The 19,315-nt window shown below is 47.1% G+C and overlaps 1 protein-coding gene across 4 annotated transcripts in view; it reads left to right on the top strand.

The window, feature by feature from the left end:
* LOC147634754 (uncharacterized) overlaps positions 1-19,315 on the top strand; it is a 112,736-nt gene that overhangs the window by 32,250 nt on the left and 61,171 nt on the right. For all 4 annotated transcript variants that reach the window (XR_015266790.1, XM_086803925.1, XM_086803926.1 and 1 more), the window contains one exon: positions 3,816-4,088. Coding sequence is in view for 3 of the 4 variants with exons in the window: in XM_086803925.1 (XP_086660051.1) it covers positions 3,816-4,088 (273 nt within the window). In the remaining variant the exon portion in view is untranslated. The remainder of the gene's footprint in view (positions 1-3,815; positions 4,089-19,315) is intronic.

The following is a 19,315-nucleotide window of genomic DNA, read 5'->3' as shown; positions in this document are numbered from 1 at the left end:
TAGTAGATCATCGTATTGACTTGATCCCTGGTGCTCATCCTGTGAGTATTCCACCTTATAGGATGAGCCAAGCCGAGGAAGATGAGTTGGCTAAACAACTCGAAGATTATTTGAGGATGGGCCAGATCCGTCCGAGTAAATCACCTTGGGGTGCACCTTTGTTGCTTAGGAGAAAGAAGGACAATACCTGGAGAATGTGTATAGATTACAAGAGATTGAACAAGCTGACCATTAAGAACCGTTATCCTCTCCCTAGATCAGATGACCTGATTGACCGGTTAGCAGGAGCGAAATATTTCACGAAGATAGATTTACGTACTGGCTATCACCAGATACGTATTCATGATAGGCATGTCGAAAGAACCGCCTTTCGGACTAGGTATGGCCATTACGAGTTTCTCGTATTACCTTTTGGGTTAACCAATGCTCCAGCCACTTTCCAGCAAATGATGAACGATCTTTTTCGTGAACATTTGGGAAAATTTGTGGTGGTGTTCCTGGATGATATTTTGATTTATAGTCGTACTCTTGAGGATCATGTCAGACACCTCACGATTGTCTTATCTATTTTAAGATAGAATCGACTATATGCTAAGTTAAGTACATGTGAGTTCTTTATGACTGGCATCATTTACTTGGGACACAAGATCACTAGAGATGGATTGAGCATTGACTATGACCGAGTTCAGAAGGTTTTGGACTGGCCTATACCACGAACAGTGAAACAACTTCGTTCTTTTCTCGGTTTTGTTGTTTTTCTTCGGAAATCTGTACGAGAGTACTCTCAGCTCACACTACCGACAATGACCGACTTATTGAAAGGTGGTGGACGTAAGTCAAATCAGCCTATCACTTGGAATAACGATTTGGATATGACCTTCAGACTTTTGAAAGATAAAGTCAAGGAAGCACCTATCTTAGCATTACCCGATCCTAGTCGGCCTTATGTTCTTGAAACTGATGCCAGTGACTATGCTATTGGGGCTGCTTTATTTCAAGATGGTAGACCGGTTGCTTTTGAAAGTAAAAAGCTAGACGACACTCAATCTCGTTGGCCAACCCTTGAGAAGGAGCTTTATGCTGTGATTCATGCTCTCAAGGTTTGGAGACATTATTTATATGGCTCCAAGTTTGTGGTATTGACTGATCATCAGTTAATCAAGTATGTGTATGATGCGGATGATTTGAGAGGCAGGAAAGCTCGTTGGGCAGAGTTAATGCAAGATTTTGATTTTGAGATCCGTTATCGGAAAGGGTCCCTGAATAGTATTGCAGATGCGCGTCGTCAAATTCGAGAGATGAATACTTTGTCGTTCACCGAGATTTCTATTGACTTATTTCAGTCATTGAGAGGGCTTTGCAAGACTGATAGTTATTTTGGTCCATTTTGGCGTGTGCTGCTGGCGCTGACGTCAACCTGCGCTGCCCTTCCTGCCGGCGCCTGAGTGCGCATAGGTAGGCTGCGCCACCCTCGAGTACGCCTGGCCACAGGGCCACGTGGCCTGGGCTGGCTATGCAGGACTGGCCTGGGCGCTGCCTGGTTGGCTACGCTGCATGGCCTGGGCGCTGCCTGGCTGGCTACGCAGGCCTAGCCGCATGCCTGGCGTAGGCGCTCCTGCGCTGCCTGGGCTGGCTGCGCAAGCCGCCTGGCTTGGCAGGCTTGGCCGCCTCCTGCAGTGTCGCCTACGACACGTCAACAAGGATCACCCGCCAGCGCACAACCTGCCAGTGAATAGGCGATCAGCACGTCTCTCGCTCCTCTCTCTATTGTTCATGAAAAGCAAACGTGCTTTTTCTATTTCTCCCCCTGCAGTTCATGCGACTGCACAAACAAGACTCCTCTTCCTTGCAAAGCAAGCGACCCTTCTAAACCTACCATCTCCCATCAACGTGGGTTTCTTTGATGAAGAAAAAACACATGCTATTCTCAAAACAGCAGTATGCACAGAAAAAACAGCAAGTTTTTTTAACACATACCTTTCTTCGACCTCATCTTCTCCACCTACCGACTTGCTCGTTCACAAGGTATGCTCTGATACCACTGTGCGGAAGTGGTCTCTGTAAAAGTGCATCTTCGTGGGGAGCTCCAGGGGTGTGATCCATGTGCAATGTGTAGAGGCTAAGAAGATCTGATCGGATAACTCGGTTGGTATCCTCGCGAGACAGCTGGAAAAAAGGGGAGTCCAAACTGTACTGAAGGGGGGGTAGGAGGTCCATGCAGAGCCCGTATACTGAGAACCAAGTGGAAACTAGTGCATACCATACTCTAGAGTGCCCCTCAAGTGCTAGTTGTCTGGAGGACTCCAGGGCAAGCCTCGGGTACCTGTGGGGATCCATGTGACTGATGCGATGAAGGTACGTGACTGTCTGGAAGAGTGCCTCCACTACCATCGGGGCTACAGCAAAACTCTGCCTGGATAATCTGGTGTGGGACTGATGGTTTGCTGCGGATCATACGGGAGAACATCATGACTTGGGGCCTCTCAACTCGCTGCCAATCCTCATCGGATAAATCTGGCCCCCATAAAGCTGCTCCATACATCAAGGCTGGTGTGACGAGGGTGTCAAAAAGCCAGCCCTTCGTCCTGGGCTCCTGGAAATGTGCTTGGAAGCACTGCCACTCAAGTAAGCTCAAGGCTGCATATCCCCGCGTCACACTGGCATGTGCTGCAGGAAGCATGGTAAAGCGTGGGCCACTGAAAGTGACACCAAGGTATACATAACTTGGGGGAGGGGGATGGCGAGGGAGGGCAGGTGCGTAGGGGGGGGGGGGGGGGGTGGTTGCTCCAGCTCGTTTTAGGAGGTCCTGTGCTTTAAACAACTGTTCTAGAGATAAACTTTCACGTAAGTGCACATGACTCCAAAGGTGTCTTTGTGATTCAACCCTTGGTGAGCTCATAGGTCCACTTAACCCCCAAAAGTCCCTTTGACTCAACATAACATTGGGGATGATCATTTTTTTTGGGTGGTTGCCCACGGGAGTCTCATGGTTCTTTGCAGTGGGAAACTGGCTTGCAAATAGCTGACCCCCTCGCATCCTGTGGCCCTCCAAGGGTTCCAACAACATTGTCTCTGGGACTGCCCAAAGGCATAGTAGGCTTGGCAGTGGTTTCTTTGCCTTTTCACCATGGACAGAGGGGCTTTGTTACTTGGGGCACCATGGTCTGTCCCATGGAGGTTGGGTCAATGCTTCTCTTGGAGAGGTTAAAGTTTCCCCTAATGATCTAACCTTGATTTATACCATATACTTATTAAATAGGTTCATGGGCCATGTGATGAGACTTTCACACTCCTGGATAACTGCCAGCAGTTGCTGCTGAGATCCAACTGCCCCAGTTCTCAGCAACATAGCTGCTTGGCATATATGATGAGTGTGCTAGAGTGAGACTATAGAGGGCAGAGTCACCCCCTCTGTGGAGACTATCTGCTTTATTTTGAAAGTTATCACTCACACACTCCGGGGCCAATGGGAATGCCCATAGGACGATTAGATTATGTAGGAGCATTGCACAGCTTTCCTCTGCACTTAGAATCTGGGGCCCTTTCTTTCTAGGGGTGAAAATGGTAAGAGTTTGGCACTGTAGGTCCCTTGTGTGGCTCTTTTTGGCACGTTCTACCTTTTGGAAGGGTTGTGATTTGCTTATGAATGGATTTCTTCTTTTCTAAGTAATGGATCTTTTCTTGGGAAAAAAGGGTTTGAAATGGTGACAAATGCATTAGGCATGCAACGGTTTTAATTTGTGTTTTGTAAAGAAAGAAAATACTCAACTTATCCTTGTGGATAATTTGGCTCATGTGGAATGTTTTTTTTGCAGGTAGAGGTCTTACCACATTGCATGCTGTCTCTAGCAAAAAGTGTGGTCAAGTTCTCCAAACAGATGATTTTGATGATAAGGATAGTGTTTCTACAGAGGAGTTACACAATAAGCCTGTGGTTTTTGGTCATGGGAAGATCTATAATACTTTATGGGAAGACAAGCTCTTAAGGGAGATCGAGCGTGTCAAAACAGCGCACGCAGATGCTTTGTTGAGGAAAAAGAATAATGCAGGATCCAAGGACGATTCTAAAAAGTCAGATAAAATGACAAGTAAGTGATTTTATTTGAGCTTGTGTATTGTTTATCTGTTTAGTGAACTAAGCGAATGTAAACAATTTCTTGAAGTAGGCCTTTATGAGGATTTTGATGCATAACGCATGCAATGTTTGATAATTGGTGTCTCAAAGATATGCCTGTGACTAGAACCTTCAAGATATTTGAAGATGTATCACGCCTAAGAAACAACAAGGCTAAATTGCCAAGGTTTGACTGTAGGTCTGCATATGATACTGTTCTTTTGGAGATTTTTGTCATATTTTATTGCTTGACACTTGCGTCTTGATCTCATGGGATAGACAAGGGCACGGGCGATCTGTAGCTTTCGGACAATCAGTGGAGTTGAGTTTGTTTGTGAAGAAGAGAATTCTGTATAGGGTTCATTGGTTGTCCCTAAGGATAATACAAAACTATTATAATCAAGCTTTTTTTTTTTTGGTAGAGAAAGCTGTAGTGCTTTTTGGGTTAAAAGCTAGAGAGGTGAATAATTATACAAAATTAGTTTTGTTGGAAGATCGTTGAAGTTGAAGAGGAGCAGCCACAAAGTCTTAAGGCTTTTGTGCATCAAGGAAGAGAGATGATGAAAGATCTTTTTGATGTGAACATTTGTGAGTCACAAGTGCTGGGGCCCAATGAAGTGTTGAAGCGATCCCCCCCCCCACAACCCCCACCACCCCCCCCCCCCCCCCCCCCCCCCGCGGCCCCGAACCTGGCTTCGTGCCGTCATACGTCCATCCCGTGGAGTCATGCCCGACTGCCTTCACTAACTCCCCCCCACACCCTCACCCCCGCTTGCCCGTCATATACCCCCCGGTGACTGTGCTAGCGATGGGAGAGGCAGACTGAGTTGAGCAGGGTGAGCACCTTTTTGGGCGGTTTACCTGACACCACTAGATTGGAATTTCCTTAAGTTGCCTCAATCCAATCCCTGAGTAACTTACGCGCGTGAGGTAATCCTCTTAACCAACCTCTAGCTTGAGACATAACAATGATCCTTTGCCTACATTCCTTGAAATGGGTAGGTGTGTTGTTGCATGTTTGACTATTTATCAATGAGAAATCTCTATCTCCTTGTCAAGTCAATGAACCCTAGTGATACTTACACACCTTACGAGTTCTTGTATGCCATCCATACCTTGCACCAAGCTAGCTACACAGACCAGTTGAGAATTGGTTTGAATTCAGGTCCTACATTCTTACATCCTGAACTAGGTTGAGGCCAGTATTAAGCAAGGGTTGATGACCTAGGGTAAAGGAGATGCGCTAACCTAGGATTAAGGTCAGGGCTTAGCCGGGCTTAGGGGGTTGAGGCCAGTATTAACCAGGGGCTGATGACCTAGGGTCAAGGGGATGAGCTAAACCAAGATTAAGGTCAGGGCTTTGCCAGGATGATAGGACCCGCTGTGTGGTGAGTCACCAGCCAGATTCTATCATGGTCATCAAGGGTAACTGCAATGCGGGTTATCTTAGCCAGATGAGTCACTAGTCAGATTCTATCATGGTCATCAACGTTAAATGCAATGTGGGTTATCTTTGCCCTTAGCGGCTTCCAGATATGTGTTATCCTTACAGTGGTATCACAGTCAGGCTGTTTCGCTGAGTGCTTTCGATGCACGGTTGCTGCCAAGGGTAGTGCTTTTACTATGATGTGCTTTCTATTGACGTTGGAGGATCATGTCCAGGAGCCTCAACAGGAGCTGGATCTGCATATGTGTAGATTCAGGGGAAAGGGAGGAGATCGTGACTAGGAGAGGAAAGCAGATGGTTGTTTTTTTCAGAAAAATGGTTTTTTTTTTTGCAAAATCCGGTGCTCCCAGACAAAACATGTGCTGTACATGGCAGCATGACCTCTTTCTGTACAGGTTGCACAACTAATGTATGGTTTCCATGCGATTATATGGACATCCATACAGGTGGCCATTCGAACAACTGTACAAGTGGCCATTCATGCATAGGTGGCATTTCAGGGGCTGGACGGGCATTGGGTCATAGATGGCATAGTCACAAGGGAACGTCGTTCCAAGCTCTTGGAACGGGGGAACGCGTTCCATAGAGATAGCCGTTCCTGTTCCCGTTCCAAAATGGCACCGCAGACCATGTAAGAAATATAAGTGAACTATGTATCATGTAGAACACATCTATGTATTATCATGGCCACTACTGAGATGGTTTGAGGTTCTTTCTTTACTATGCCTCTTTCCAAAGCATTTACAGATATATAAAGTAAATTTATAAACACATTTATGCAATGATGTGGCGTTCCCGACTCCGTTCCCTTTTATTCAAGCTTTTCGTTCCCGTTCCAAACAGTCATCCGTTCCCCAAAACGTTCCCGTTCCCTTGTGACTATGATAGATGGAGCATGGGAGGTTGTTTTAAGCTGAGAAAAAAGTGGTTGAAATAGGGAAGCCATGGGTGCCCTGTTTTGCGGGGAAAATTTGCCTTTTTTGTGCAACAAATGCACAAATAGTGTGCATTTCTGCCAATGAGGTGATAGCTCAAGTGGTGAACCTAGGACCAAGCCTGGGTTCCAAAACCCCCTTGGTGCTTCCTCGGTGGATAATTAAGCGCCTACGGGCAGGCACCTATGGGGCGTTAAAAAATCAGTAACTACGAATCGTAAAAAGAAAGAACTGTGCATTGCTTTTTTGCAAGAATACGGTGTGTGCATGCCTTTTTGGCTAAGTACTCTGCAAATGTTCAAGAAAACGTGGAGCAATAGTTGACCAGGTGTGTGTACATATGTAGCCAAGCAAAAACCAACAGGCACCTCTAAACTTGCAAACTTGAGTACCCAAATCTGCTTCCAGCAGTTTCCTCCATGTGCCTAAACTCCTTTTTTTAAATTCATAAATCATCCAAGAGCCTTGTGATTCTATTTCATGGATGTTCGTGCTGTTCGCCTTGAATTCCCATGGAAATTGGTAGTTGCAACCACACGAACGGGAGATTCCTTGGGAATCTGGATACCCACATTCCATGGGTTATAGAATGCAAGGGGGTGAGCCAGTAAATCAGCTCCCTGCCCCAAGTAATTGTACAGCCCATATTTGCTCAAACAGGCCATGAGAGGCTAGTATTTTCATTACTTTTGGGCCGAAGCAGATCACTATACGAAAGAACAGTTGATTGCTTTTCATGGTGTCTCCAAATGTCCCATGGCTGTCTGTATAGGCTAAGGGCCATATTGATTAGCATAGCAAGGAGCCCAATTGATATTGTGGTAATTCTTTCTATCTTTAGTGGTGCATATGCCCTATCAATTACCTTTTTGTTGTAATAATTCTTTCTATTTGTTATAATCCTTAGTGCTAGGCTTCATTATGGCCGAGTCTGCCTTGTATCTCCGGAGCTGACAGAAACTCAGTACACAGACCTTTGCATAGTGGTTGAGTACTTTAGGTACGGTGTGGTACGGTACGGTATGCGTATGAGTACGCAAAGTACACATCGGGATGAGTACTTTTTACGTTCACTTTTTATAAAAAAATGTGTATATAAAAAAAAACACATACTATAAATCATCATAATTTAGCAACATTGGTACACGAAGATGCACAAAAAACAATTAAAGTGCAAACATGTATGCTATATAAATGTCAATGAGCTGTCAAATGAGCTGCAGTGCATACAACATGAAGGATTGTCCTGTTGAAGCTGAAATCCTAGTACATACTACATACTACATACTACAAAGTACAAACGCCAATAGCCATATGGCCGGCCCTCACTCATCATCATCCAAGCCTGAAGATGAGGATGATGAGTAGTCTCCATTTGTGAGGAGATTCCCATGAGAATCATATAGTGGCTTCCGCTCCCCCACATCACCAGGTATCTCCTCTGGAAGAGTCTGCATTTGGTGCTCTGGACCACCTCTACTGATCGCTCTGGTTGCTCTCCCTCTGGCATGTGCACCACGAGTTTACACCCTGGTGCCTCTAGAGGTGGAAGGACGACTCTGCTGAGCTGAAGAAGTAAGGGAGCTGGTAGTGAGAGCTCGAGTGACTCGTCTATCAATAGTCTCGAGCTCTCTGTGAAGCTGTCTATATATCTTATCCTGCTTATCATGTACTATGTCGCTCTCCTCGGCATGTTGCTGGCTGCGGCACTTGAACTCCTCAACATCAACCTATGGAGCATGTATTCACTAGTAGTTATTAGTGACTAATCACTTTAAGCTTACTATGAACTTTGAAGTGCATTAGTATGTCGTAAATCACATACCTGTTTTGGTCTATCCATCTTTCGAAGATTCCAAATTAGTCAAAGGTTGGCTCTGCAAAACACCAACCTCTCTAGTTGAGCTGTGCTCAAGCGGTTTCGGATCTTCGTGTGAATAAGAGAGTAAGAACTCCAGTTCCTCTCACAGGCTTTAGAGGAACAATCCTTAAATCCACGAAGATTTGAGTCTTAGTTATAACAAATCTTAAAGCCTGGGTCCTTAAAGACTCCAAAGCTGAATAATTTATCAATAATCAGCTGTGATCCGCTCCCCTGCCTTGCCTCCATCAACTGCACGCAAAAAGTAGGTGTCAAGACATGAAGAGACCAAGATATTTATTATGTGGCGCCGCCTCGTGTCACTCCAACGATTTGAAATGATGGTGCAACCAAACTTCTTCCAACCTTCTTTGATAGGTTAGAGAGAAGTCTCAATCCTCTCCTTCTCTTCCTCCAACATGGTGGTTCTCATCTTATTGTACTCTAAACTTGTCCACCCATCCACATTGCCTACAGTTGCAACAACGGCAATCATCCTTTTCCATTGGTTTGTGCGTAGCACATTGAACGAGATATTACACTCAATGAGAGTGCGCTCTATCTAAATCTTAGCCCTATGTTGTCTCTCCTTGATACATGACATGGAGTGCAAGGAGGAATTAATGTTGCGTTGCGTAGAAGGCTGCCCAATAGGTGCAGAAGAAGCAGGCACTTCCTCATCCTCAGAAATCCTAGCCCTCTTTTTGCTAGGTGCTGCAGCTGTTGGCAAAGGATTCAACAACACATCGTCATCAACGATAGTGCTACGAATCTCTCTGCCATGTGGAAACTTCTTGGGATACTCCCTTATAATAGCATCAGCCATCTCCTGTGCAATACTTGGGCACCCACCAATTCCCTTGCCCCCCAACTTTGACATGTGGTGAATGACCCGCGTGATCGAGCTAGACTGCTGCAAGTTACAATAACGGCACTTCCAATGATGAGTGCCTGAACGTGCTGATGATGTGCTATTAAGTATGATGGTGTGTGCAGCCAAGTAAGGATTTGGTGCCTTTGGCATCTTGGAGAAGCTGCAATTTAAAAAAATCAACATTAGAAGCCACATTAGTGGCTGAATTTCTGAAAATAGAGGAATTCGGGAATGAAGATTGGAAATAATACATTAAAAAGGGATTGTTCAAGGGGCTGAATTTCTGAAAATAGAGGGAATGATTGGAAAAAATACAAAATTAATAGAGGGCTGAAAATAGGCTGACAATAGAGTCTGTGTGTCACCAATGATCATTCATGATTCATGAGAGAGAGAGAGTCTACAGGTACTAAATTCTAAGTAGTAAGTACTAAGTAGTAAGTAGAGAGAGAGAGAGAGAGGCAGAGAGAGAGAAGAAAGAAAGAAAGAAATCTATATTAACGTCTACTAGAGGCCGAACTCAACCTATGAGACAAATCAATGTACAACTGTCAATGTCTTCTGGATGTCGAGAAAAAAAAGGACAAAATGAACATGAAATAAACTATGAAAGTACTGAGCTAGTGGGGGGGTGTGATGGATGGAGCACTACTGCTAGAGGCTCAGTATGCAACCTATATGTGTAGGGTATACAAGAATGCAATGCAGATCTGTCTAGCTCGAACCAGTACCATAATGGGGGTGTAATATGTGATACATAGGCGATGGCGAGGCAAAAATACCTTGGAGCATGATCTCTGTGTGTGAGTGTAAGTGAGCTAGCCGCTCTTGGATATCGTGCTGATGTCGAGCCCGTATCTCTGTGATCTCCCCTTGATGTAGTCTGGGACTCTGGTAGCCTGGTGCTCTCGGTCTTTGTCTGGCTTGGAGGTCCGCAGCGCGCTGAAGTGTAACCCCCTCCTGTGTCAGGGTAGGCACTGGGATAGATCTCTGGAAGAAATCAGTGAGCTGGAGCTGTCGCCCACCTCTCCCTGTGGTATGAGTCCATATCCATGTCTCTCTATGGCGCTATGTCTCTAGCAAGAACTGGCCAAATCTGCGCTGGTCTGCAGACTCCATGATCTGGCGGAGTGAGGGATGTCCACTGAAGATGGTGGTGTATTTCTCTCTAATGACACTATATGCTCTGCATCTGCATACATAATGTTCCTCACTCTCAACCTCCTCCTGGCATAGTCTGCATATCCTCTCTGCTCTGGGGATCCATGCTGCCCTACTTGCCTCAATCTCAAGCTGGTGTGATGACACTTTGAGCTGGCCAATCGCCACTCGGGCACTATGAGGCATGTACACATCCATGTATCCAGGTCTCTATATGAATCGTTGAGATACGCATAAACTGATCTCTGTAGTATAGCATCTTCGGCGGTACAGGCTGGCTGGGTGTAATCCAAGTCTCTTGAGTATATCACTGCCATACATCCTGCCGAAGGACTATGTTCCTCTCACTGTGAGAGAGCTGGATGTGTGGTGCATGTATATCATACTGGAAAGGTGGTAGGTGATCTATGTCGAGACCATGCTGAGTGAGCCACTGTATCATCTGTGAATACCATGATCTCCTATCTCCACTCTCTGCGAGCTGCTTGGACGCCTCAAAAGCTCTATGTGAGAGTCGATCTCATGGCATATCTCTGATCCTCTGTATGAAGCAGTTCGTTTGGAAGAGGGCCTCTACTAGCATAGGAGGTGCAGCAAACTCCGTCCGGACAATGTCATGTGGGACGGAGGGTTTGTTGTGGATCATCCGTGAGAGCATGAGAATCTGAGGCCTCTCTATCTGAGACCATGTGGAGGTGGCGAGCCCAGGTGCCCATACTGCTGCGGCATACATCAAAGCAGGGGTGACTAGTGTGTCAAACAACCACCCCTTCGTGCGGGGCTCCTGGAAGTGTGCCTAGTGACACTGTCTCTCTAGCATAGCCAGAGCTGCATACCCTCGTGTGAGTCTATCCCTGGCTGCCTGTGCCATAGTAAATCTTCTTGGCGGAGTCGTAAATGGAAAATCATGGCCTTGGTTTTCCCAAGGTTCACTGTAAGCCCCCTCTATGTGCAGAAGTCATCGAGTGCATGGAGATGGTGTAGTCCCATCCGCGACTGAGAGACCATAATAATATCATCTGCATATAGCATAATGTGGACTGTGGTACCTGAGATGTCTACCCCGTCCCCACCACCGTGACCAATGAAGTCAGCCACCTCATCGATGTATAGCCCAAATAGTGTAGGAGAGAGTGGGCATCCTTGCTTCACACCTATGGTGCTAGCAATAACATCAGATAGCCTCCCAGGGCATCGTATGCGCCCGAGGACCTGCTCATATAAAGCATAGATGCCCCAAACCATCTCTGATGGGATCCCCAGTGATTGTAGGCGCTGGAAGAGTCTCTCTCGTGGCATCGTGTCAAATGCTTTGCGGAAATCCACAAAGCAGCAGTATAATCTCTTCTCCCGCGCCCTAGCCTGGTCAATCAGACATCTCAGCGTGAATATATGGTCAATAGTGGAGAAAGCTCGTCGGAATCCAGCTTGCCCTGGTGCTCGCAGTCCCTCCTTCTCTGCATATGAGCTCAACTCTGCCTCGAGCACTACACCATAAAGTTTGGCCAATGTATGACCAATCATGATAGTCTTGTAGTTGTTGGGGTCTAGCATGTCTCCGGCTTTGTGGAGAGGCACGATGGTGTGCATAGTTCACTCTGCTGGTAGGTCCTCCACTAGTGCCCTATTAAAGAGGTGAGCAACAAAGGGGTCCCAGTGTGTCAGCTGCACAAATAAGATGCTCACTCTGTATACCTGTGTGGTCAGCCGATCTCCCATGCTGTAATCGGCGGATAGCTCTCTCTACCATCGAGAGAGAGAGAGAGAGAGAGAGAGAGAGAAGGAGAGAGAGAGAAATGAAATGTTATATTAACGTCTTCAAAAGGCCATAATGACCTATGAGACCAAAAAGTTTACATCATGGTGGATCTGATACAATGTCTGGATAAAAAACCAGAAAATGAAAAAGAAAAATAAAGATGATACTACTGGCACCTAGAAAATGAAACTGTGGGACGGGGGGGTACACTATGGAGGTGCCTCCATCTCATAATGTTAGATATCCGTAACGCCACTACGGGCGTTACCACGAAAGGGGACGGCCTCTGGCTCACCACCCAGCCATAGAGGAAGAATGAGGATTGCCCCTCATCCCCCAGGCTATATAGTGTGTGGCCTGCCGTCCACACTAGCCTGGCCGCCCATGACTCCCCACGGGCGTCCTCTCCCACTGAACCCCGGATATGGCCATCCGGTCTGCCGTCACTCACAGGCATTACAGCCTACATGACATTACCCCCCCCCCTTAAGAAGAGTTTTCGTCCGCGAAAACAAACTGGGGAAACCTTTTGGAAATTTCCCAGGTTGCTACCTCCTCATCCCTATCTGTCCATTTAACAAGTACCGCCTGGTACACTTTATGTCGGGTTTGTCTATCACGATACTGTAGAATCTTTTCAGGTTCATGTGGTATCTTTGGTGGCTCTATCAAGTCCACCAAAATCTCTGGAGAAACTGCGTTCTCTAACCCGTGAACTGATTTCTTCAGTTTACTGACATGGAAGACAGGATGGACTTGAGAACTCTCTGGTAACTCAAGTTTATATGCTACGTCCCCAATCTTCTTAAGGATTTTAAAAGGACCACAATATCTCGGAGAAAGTTTATTACACTTTCCCGTTTTCATGGTTTCTGACTGCGCAGGAACCTTGAGGAATACAAAGTCACCTTCTGCAAAGGTCACCTTTCTTCGTCCTTTATCCGCATAAGTTTTAGCGCGATCCTGAGCGCTACGAATGCTCTCACGTGCGGCTCTGAGCATATCATTCATATCTTCAAGGAAATCCTTGACAGATTGAATCTTCTCCTTTTCTAGGCCTACAGCCATCGGAGATCTCGGCTGGAATCCATACATTAACATGAATGGTGTAAATCCAGTCGCTGAGTGTTTGGAGCTGTTATAGGCAAACTCCAATAAGGGCAAGTACTCTTCCCAATTAGATTGCTTCTTACTAACATAAGAATGCAACATATCCTCTAGAATTTGGTTAACTCTTTCAGTTTGACCATCAGACTCCGGATGATCTGCCGTACTCATACTCAGAGTAGTATCCAACTTTTTGAAGATTTCCCTCCAAAAATGACTGTTGAACTTTCTATCTCTATCCGACACTATATCTGCGGGCAAGCCATATAGCTTGTAGAGATGTTCAATAAAGAGTTTTGCTAACTCTGGCGTTTTTACAGTTTTCTTCGTGGCGATAAACTTTGCCATTTTAGTTAACCTGTCCACTACCACCCACACCGAGTCATTCCCTCGACTCGTCTTGGGTAAATCGGTAATGAAATCCATGGAAATGCTTTCCCATTCCCCTTGAGGAATATCGAGCGGATGGAGTAGTCCTCCAACCTTAAGACGTTCATGTTTATTGACCTGGGGGGTGAGGATTGCCCCTCACCCCCCAGGCTATATAGTGTGTGGCCTGCCGTCCACACTAGCCTGGCCGCCCATGACTCCGCATGGGCGTCCTCTCCCACTGAACCCCGGACATGGCCATCCGGTCTGCCGTCGGTCACAGGCATTACAACCTACATGACACATAATATGTGCCGCATCGGACGCTGGCGGATCTCCTCAATATCCTCTGTGGTCAGCACCCTGACTGGGTGTCCCGCATGTCTCGCAAGAATAATCCGAATCCGCCGCTGCAACCTCCGTCTATGCTGGGATGCCCTCCTCCATAGTTGTGGGCGTCTGGACCACCCAAGCTCAATCGCACGATCAATCAGTGTACCGCTGGTGTGGGCGGTATCCATGTCCTGCTGCTGCTGTGGTCCATCTGGCGCAGTGATGGCTGGACTAAAGAAGTCTGTAATGTGCCTCTGAGTCTGGCTCTCTGTGCGCCTAAGCAGGCTATCTCTATATCTCCGCAGCTCAAGCAAGAACAATCCCAAACACCTCTGGTCCTGGTACCCCATGACTTTGGAAAGTGGTCCAACACCCTCTCTGAATAAACAGTGGAAACGACCATGTATCTCATAGTATGCAGTACAATGGCATATATAATGCAGCTCTGTCTCTGGCTCCCCATGGCATACTCGGCATATCCTGGCCTCAGCTGGTATACCTCTATATCGGCCAATCTCAATCTCAAGCTGGTGTGAGGATGTGCGAATCTGACCAATAGCACATCGTACTGCATGAGACAAGTGTACATCCATGTAACTGGGCCTGATCACAAAACCATCTGCTGTGAGCTGAAGAAAATGCTCTCTGTAGAAAGCCATCTTCGTGCCCAGCTCCTCAGTCGGCTGTATCCATGTCCTTCTAATGTCCAGCTGAACTAAATCCTGACGAATGAGTCTGGTAATCTCTGTCCGTGTGAGAGTGAGAGAGGGTGCCTCTAGAGAATACTGTAAGGGAGGCAATCTGTCCATGTTAAAACCATGTGCCTGGAACCAAGATGTCATCTGTCCATACCAACAAGCCGTGTCTCCCTGTAAAGCTAACTGTCGGGAGGACTCAAGGGCGAGGCGTGCATATCTGTCTCGGGGGAGATCCCACAAGCCATGTATGTAGGAGACTGATCTCGCAAGAGCCTCAATCACCAGAGGGGCAGCCGCCAGCTTTGCTCGAATAATCTCATGAGGTATCACGGCCTTGGCTCTAATAATCCTAGCAATCATAGATACCAAAGGCCTCTCCATACCTCTCCACCCGCCTGCGCTGTGATGGCCCACTCAAGGTCCCCATATCTGCACTCCATAAAGCATAGCTGATGTCACTAGAGTGTCAAAAAGCCAAAGTTTCATTTGAGGTTCCTGAAACTGAACCTGCGAACACATCCTCTCCAAACCACCCAGTGTTGCATGTGCTCTAGTCAATCTAGTCTCTGCTGCTCTCCTCATCGAAAACACTGGCCCACTGAATACTACCCCAAGATATGTATATGCATCTGTATACTCCACAATCTCCTGCCCATATGTAAATGTGGGAGCTGATCGCCTAACCCACTGTGGCGTGGTGTTAAACACCATAACCTTGGTTTTGCCAAGGTTGACAGACAATCCACTATCATGTGCAAACTCATGTAAAGCATCCAGATGACGCTGCATACCCTCAGGGGAGTCAGAGATCAACACAATATCATCAGCATATAACAATAGTGGGATCCATGTACCTGCTAGCTGGGCTCCTATGTCCCCCAATCTCTCAATGTAGTCAGAAGCCTCATGCACATACATACCAAACAATGAAGGAGATAACGGGCAACCTTGCTTCACTCCTATAGTGGAGTGAACCAAAGTAGAGACCCCCTCTGGGGTGCGTACCTGTCCTGCAACAACTGATCTATATAAAGCCATAATCCCCCATATGAGCTTTGTGGGTACCCCCATCTCCTGTAATCGCCTCATCAATCTGGCTCTGGGCACTGTATCAAATGCTTTGCGGAAGTCCACAAAGCTACAATAAATCCGTCGCCCATGCGACCTGCCCTCCTCAATAATGGCCCGCAGAGTCAAGATGTGGTCAAGAGTAGAGAAACCTCTCCTGAACCCTGCCTGTCCCTCTGCTCGAATGCCCTCTCTCTCTGCCCATCTACTAAACTGCTGCTCAAGAATGGATGCATACAATCGTGCTAGTGTGTGACCAATCATAATAGTGCGATAATTCCCTGGCTCCATGGGGTCCCCTGACTTGAAGATAGGCACGATGGTGGACATACTCCAAGTCTCGGGTAAGCCTTCACACATAGCACGATTGAACATCACTGCTAGAAGCTCTGCCAGCATGTCCCTCGCATGAATAAAGTGCTCAGCGGCCAATCCATCATGATCATATGCTCTCCCAGTCTTCATCCTATCAATGGCCTTCCTTACCATCTCTGCGGTAAAGAAAGTACATGTCTGTGGGCATGGTACTGGCGGGTCCGGAAAAGGTGTCTGTCCAGGAACTGTATATAGAGATGCTGAATAACTACCCCATACCTCTATAGAAGTGATGGCCAAAGCAGGGGAGGACTCATGAAACAAATGCCAAGCCTCCCTCGAATCCTGGCTCAAGAACAGCTGGTATAATTCCTGCTCTAGCTGAGCAAGGAAGGCCCGCTTCTTCCTTCGCACAAGGCATCGGAAGGCAATACATGACTGTCGGTGAGTAGTGACTCCCAAAGCAACCTCCTGCTGCAGTCGGGCTCTCGTCTCTCTGCACTCCTCATCATACCAGCTGTTCAGGGACATACACCCAGAACATTGTCTCTGTCCAGGCTGAGTATGTGGATATGCCTCTCTCGCTGCATCCTGTAAAGTCTCTGTCAGTATATGGGTCAGCTCCTCCAAAGGTCTCCCTGGCTCCTCTGTGTACAGACGTCTATAAATCCCATCTGTGTAGACATCATCAGTCTCTGAAGTAAAAGTATATCGAGTGTGATCTGCCCCTTGTGTCCTCTGAGCTGTGGTAAAGTGAAAAGAGATGGTCAATGTCAACAATGCATGATCCACTACTACCCCAATGGGCCGAGATCCAACTGTGAAGTCCTCAATGCATGAAACAAAGCTCGGCATAGCCATAACATAATCCACTGTGCTAGCACCATGTCTATGTGGAAAGCAAGTAAATCCAACTGCTGACGGAAACCTCTGCAAGCCATTAAGTATGGCCAACCCATGTGCAGTCCCCATATCTACCAAATATCTCCCATACTCTGTGCACTCCACATCCTGTGAGCATCTGTCTAATCCCATATCCAGAGTGTCCAGCTCTCTCAGCATCTCCTTTGAGGTATCATAAAAGGCCGTCTGGCGGTTGCCCGTCCGGGCATTAAAGTCCCCTAACAGGATGATGTCTCCATCCCTAGAGAACTCCCATATATCATCATCTAGCACAGAGAAAGGAGACTGCCCTCTAGGTGCTGCATATGTCGATGTACTAGGAGCAAAATAGCATATGGCAATACACAGGAATCTGCCTGTGTCGGCCCTCAGTCTCACCCACATATATCTGGCCTGATCATCTCTCCGAACGATGTGTAGAAGCGGTTGCAGCTCCTCCCTGAAAAGAACTGCCACCCCCCTGATCCTCTACTACTGTGTACCGATCTCGTCCCTACTCTGCAAGCTGTCTCCCATCTGTATCCTGTCACCTGTGGCATCATTTGACCAGGGGCCTGGTGAGTCTCCGAGTAGAAGACTATATCTCTATCTCTAAAGCTGTCCTCAAAGGCACCTACATCAAGTCTGAGGGATCCATTGCAGTTCCAGGCTGCCAGCTTTAATTTGGTGCCATAGGTCTCGCACCGTCATGTAGAGCGTCGCTCCACGATGACCACCCTCCCTTCTCTATAAAATGCTATCTTTCCCTTTTCTCTTGCCGCCCTAATCTCTGGCATGACTTCCTTCATATGTGCAAGCTGTGAAAGAGTAAGATCGTCACCAAGAAAAATGCCTGTATTCTTTAAAGTGGGTCGCCTCTTCAAGAACTCCTTCTTCGCCTCAATAGAGGGGAAGCGAAGTATGAGAGCTCTTTCCTTTGATGTTTCCCCGTTGCCTCCGCTTTTTTTGCCCACTCTCCAGGCTTTTGCGTGTGCCGGATTGTCAATCCCCATCAACACCATAAGCTCTTTCACCTCCTCTTCAACTTTATCCCTGTCTTTAAGGCCGGTAATCCTGACATGCAAAGCATGTGTACGTCTTCGTTGTTTTCTCTTCCAAAGTCATGTTAATGATTGTAGGTGTAGGGGTTGTTATCTCCTTACCTGTACACTTCTTGGCGACCTCTATCCACTTCTCCGCTTCATCCATCTTTCTTTGAGTCTTGGTGATGACTTCCACCCATGAGGAAGTCTTTGCTTCGTGTTGCTTCTCTTCTTCCTTAATTGCCCGTACTTGTTCCTTGATAACCTTGAGCTCTTCTATCATGGATGGCTGAATTTCACCTTCTTCAAGTCCACCATTTGCCTTAGCCTCTGCAAGCTCCCTCTGAAGAGCTGAAATTACGCCTTTGAGCGTGTTGACTTCCCCGTGAAGATCTTTGACTTCTGCTATGAGGTCCTCCTCCTCCTCTTTCCACCGCTTACCCTCATTGAATACCATTTGGAGAAAGTTGGCTTTCTCCTTCCACCATCCCTCCATCTCCGCCTTCCATTCCTTCATCTGCTTTTATTAACGTCTTCCAAAAGACCGAACTCGGCCTATGAGACAAATCAGTGTACCTGTGCGGGGTATCCTCTGTCATCCCAACAAAATGAAAAAGTACTGAACTAAAAAGCTGAATCTGGATGTGCAATAAGTACAATGAGTGGGGGAGGGGATGGAGGTCTACTACTAGGAGAATGCAAAGCTATATGCATGGAGTATACAATCATGATATGCAACCTAGCTAGCTCCATCCTGTACCATATTGGGGCTATAAAATGGTATACATCAATGAAGGGGGTGTCCACAGCTCCCTGAAGAACATGCCTGGGTCTGCTCTGAAGCGAGCCAGTCGCTCCGCACCCTCTTTGTGAAACTGAGCTCTGATCTCTGTCATCTCTCTCTGGTATAGGCGTGGTGTCCGAAAGCCAGGTGTCCTCTGTCTCCTGCGGGCTCTGAGTGTCTCTGCTCTTTGGAGAGTAATTCCCTGCTGTGTAGGTGATCGTGGCCGATGGGGGGGTCGAGGGCATATGGCACGCTGGAGTGCAGAGGCTCGGTCTGAGTCTCCTCTTCTCGGGGGAGGTGGTAGGTACTAGGTCTAGAGTAGCTCGTGGAGGGTCGACAAGATCCACTATCGGTTTCCTCCACCTCCTGGGTCCGAAAGAAACTAGTGATGGTTGGCTGCCGAGGGAGGGGGGCGGGGTGGTTGGGGCCTGTGTCTCAAGAAGGTGTCCCTGCGTCTGCGGAGCTCAAGCAGGAAGAGGCCCATGCAACGCTGGTCCTGGAAGTCAATGATCCTGGAGAGTGGACCGAATCCCTCACGAAATAGACAGTGAAACCTCCCGCGGAT

Source organism: Cibotium barometz, chromosome 10 (assembly GCF_041138505.1).
Source record: "Cibotium barometz isolate CiBa-2024 chromosome 10, ASM4113850v1, whole genome shotgun sequence".
Taxonomy (NCBI): domain Eukaryota; kingdom Viridiplantae; phylum Streptophyta; class Polypodiopsida; order Cyatheales; family Cibotiaceae; genus Cibotium; species Cibotium barometz.
The sequence above is the reverse complement of the archived record's forward strand: the minus strand, read 5'-3'. Positions and strand labels throughout refer to the sequence as shown.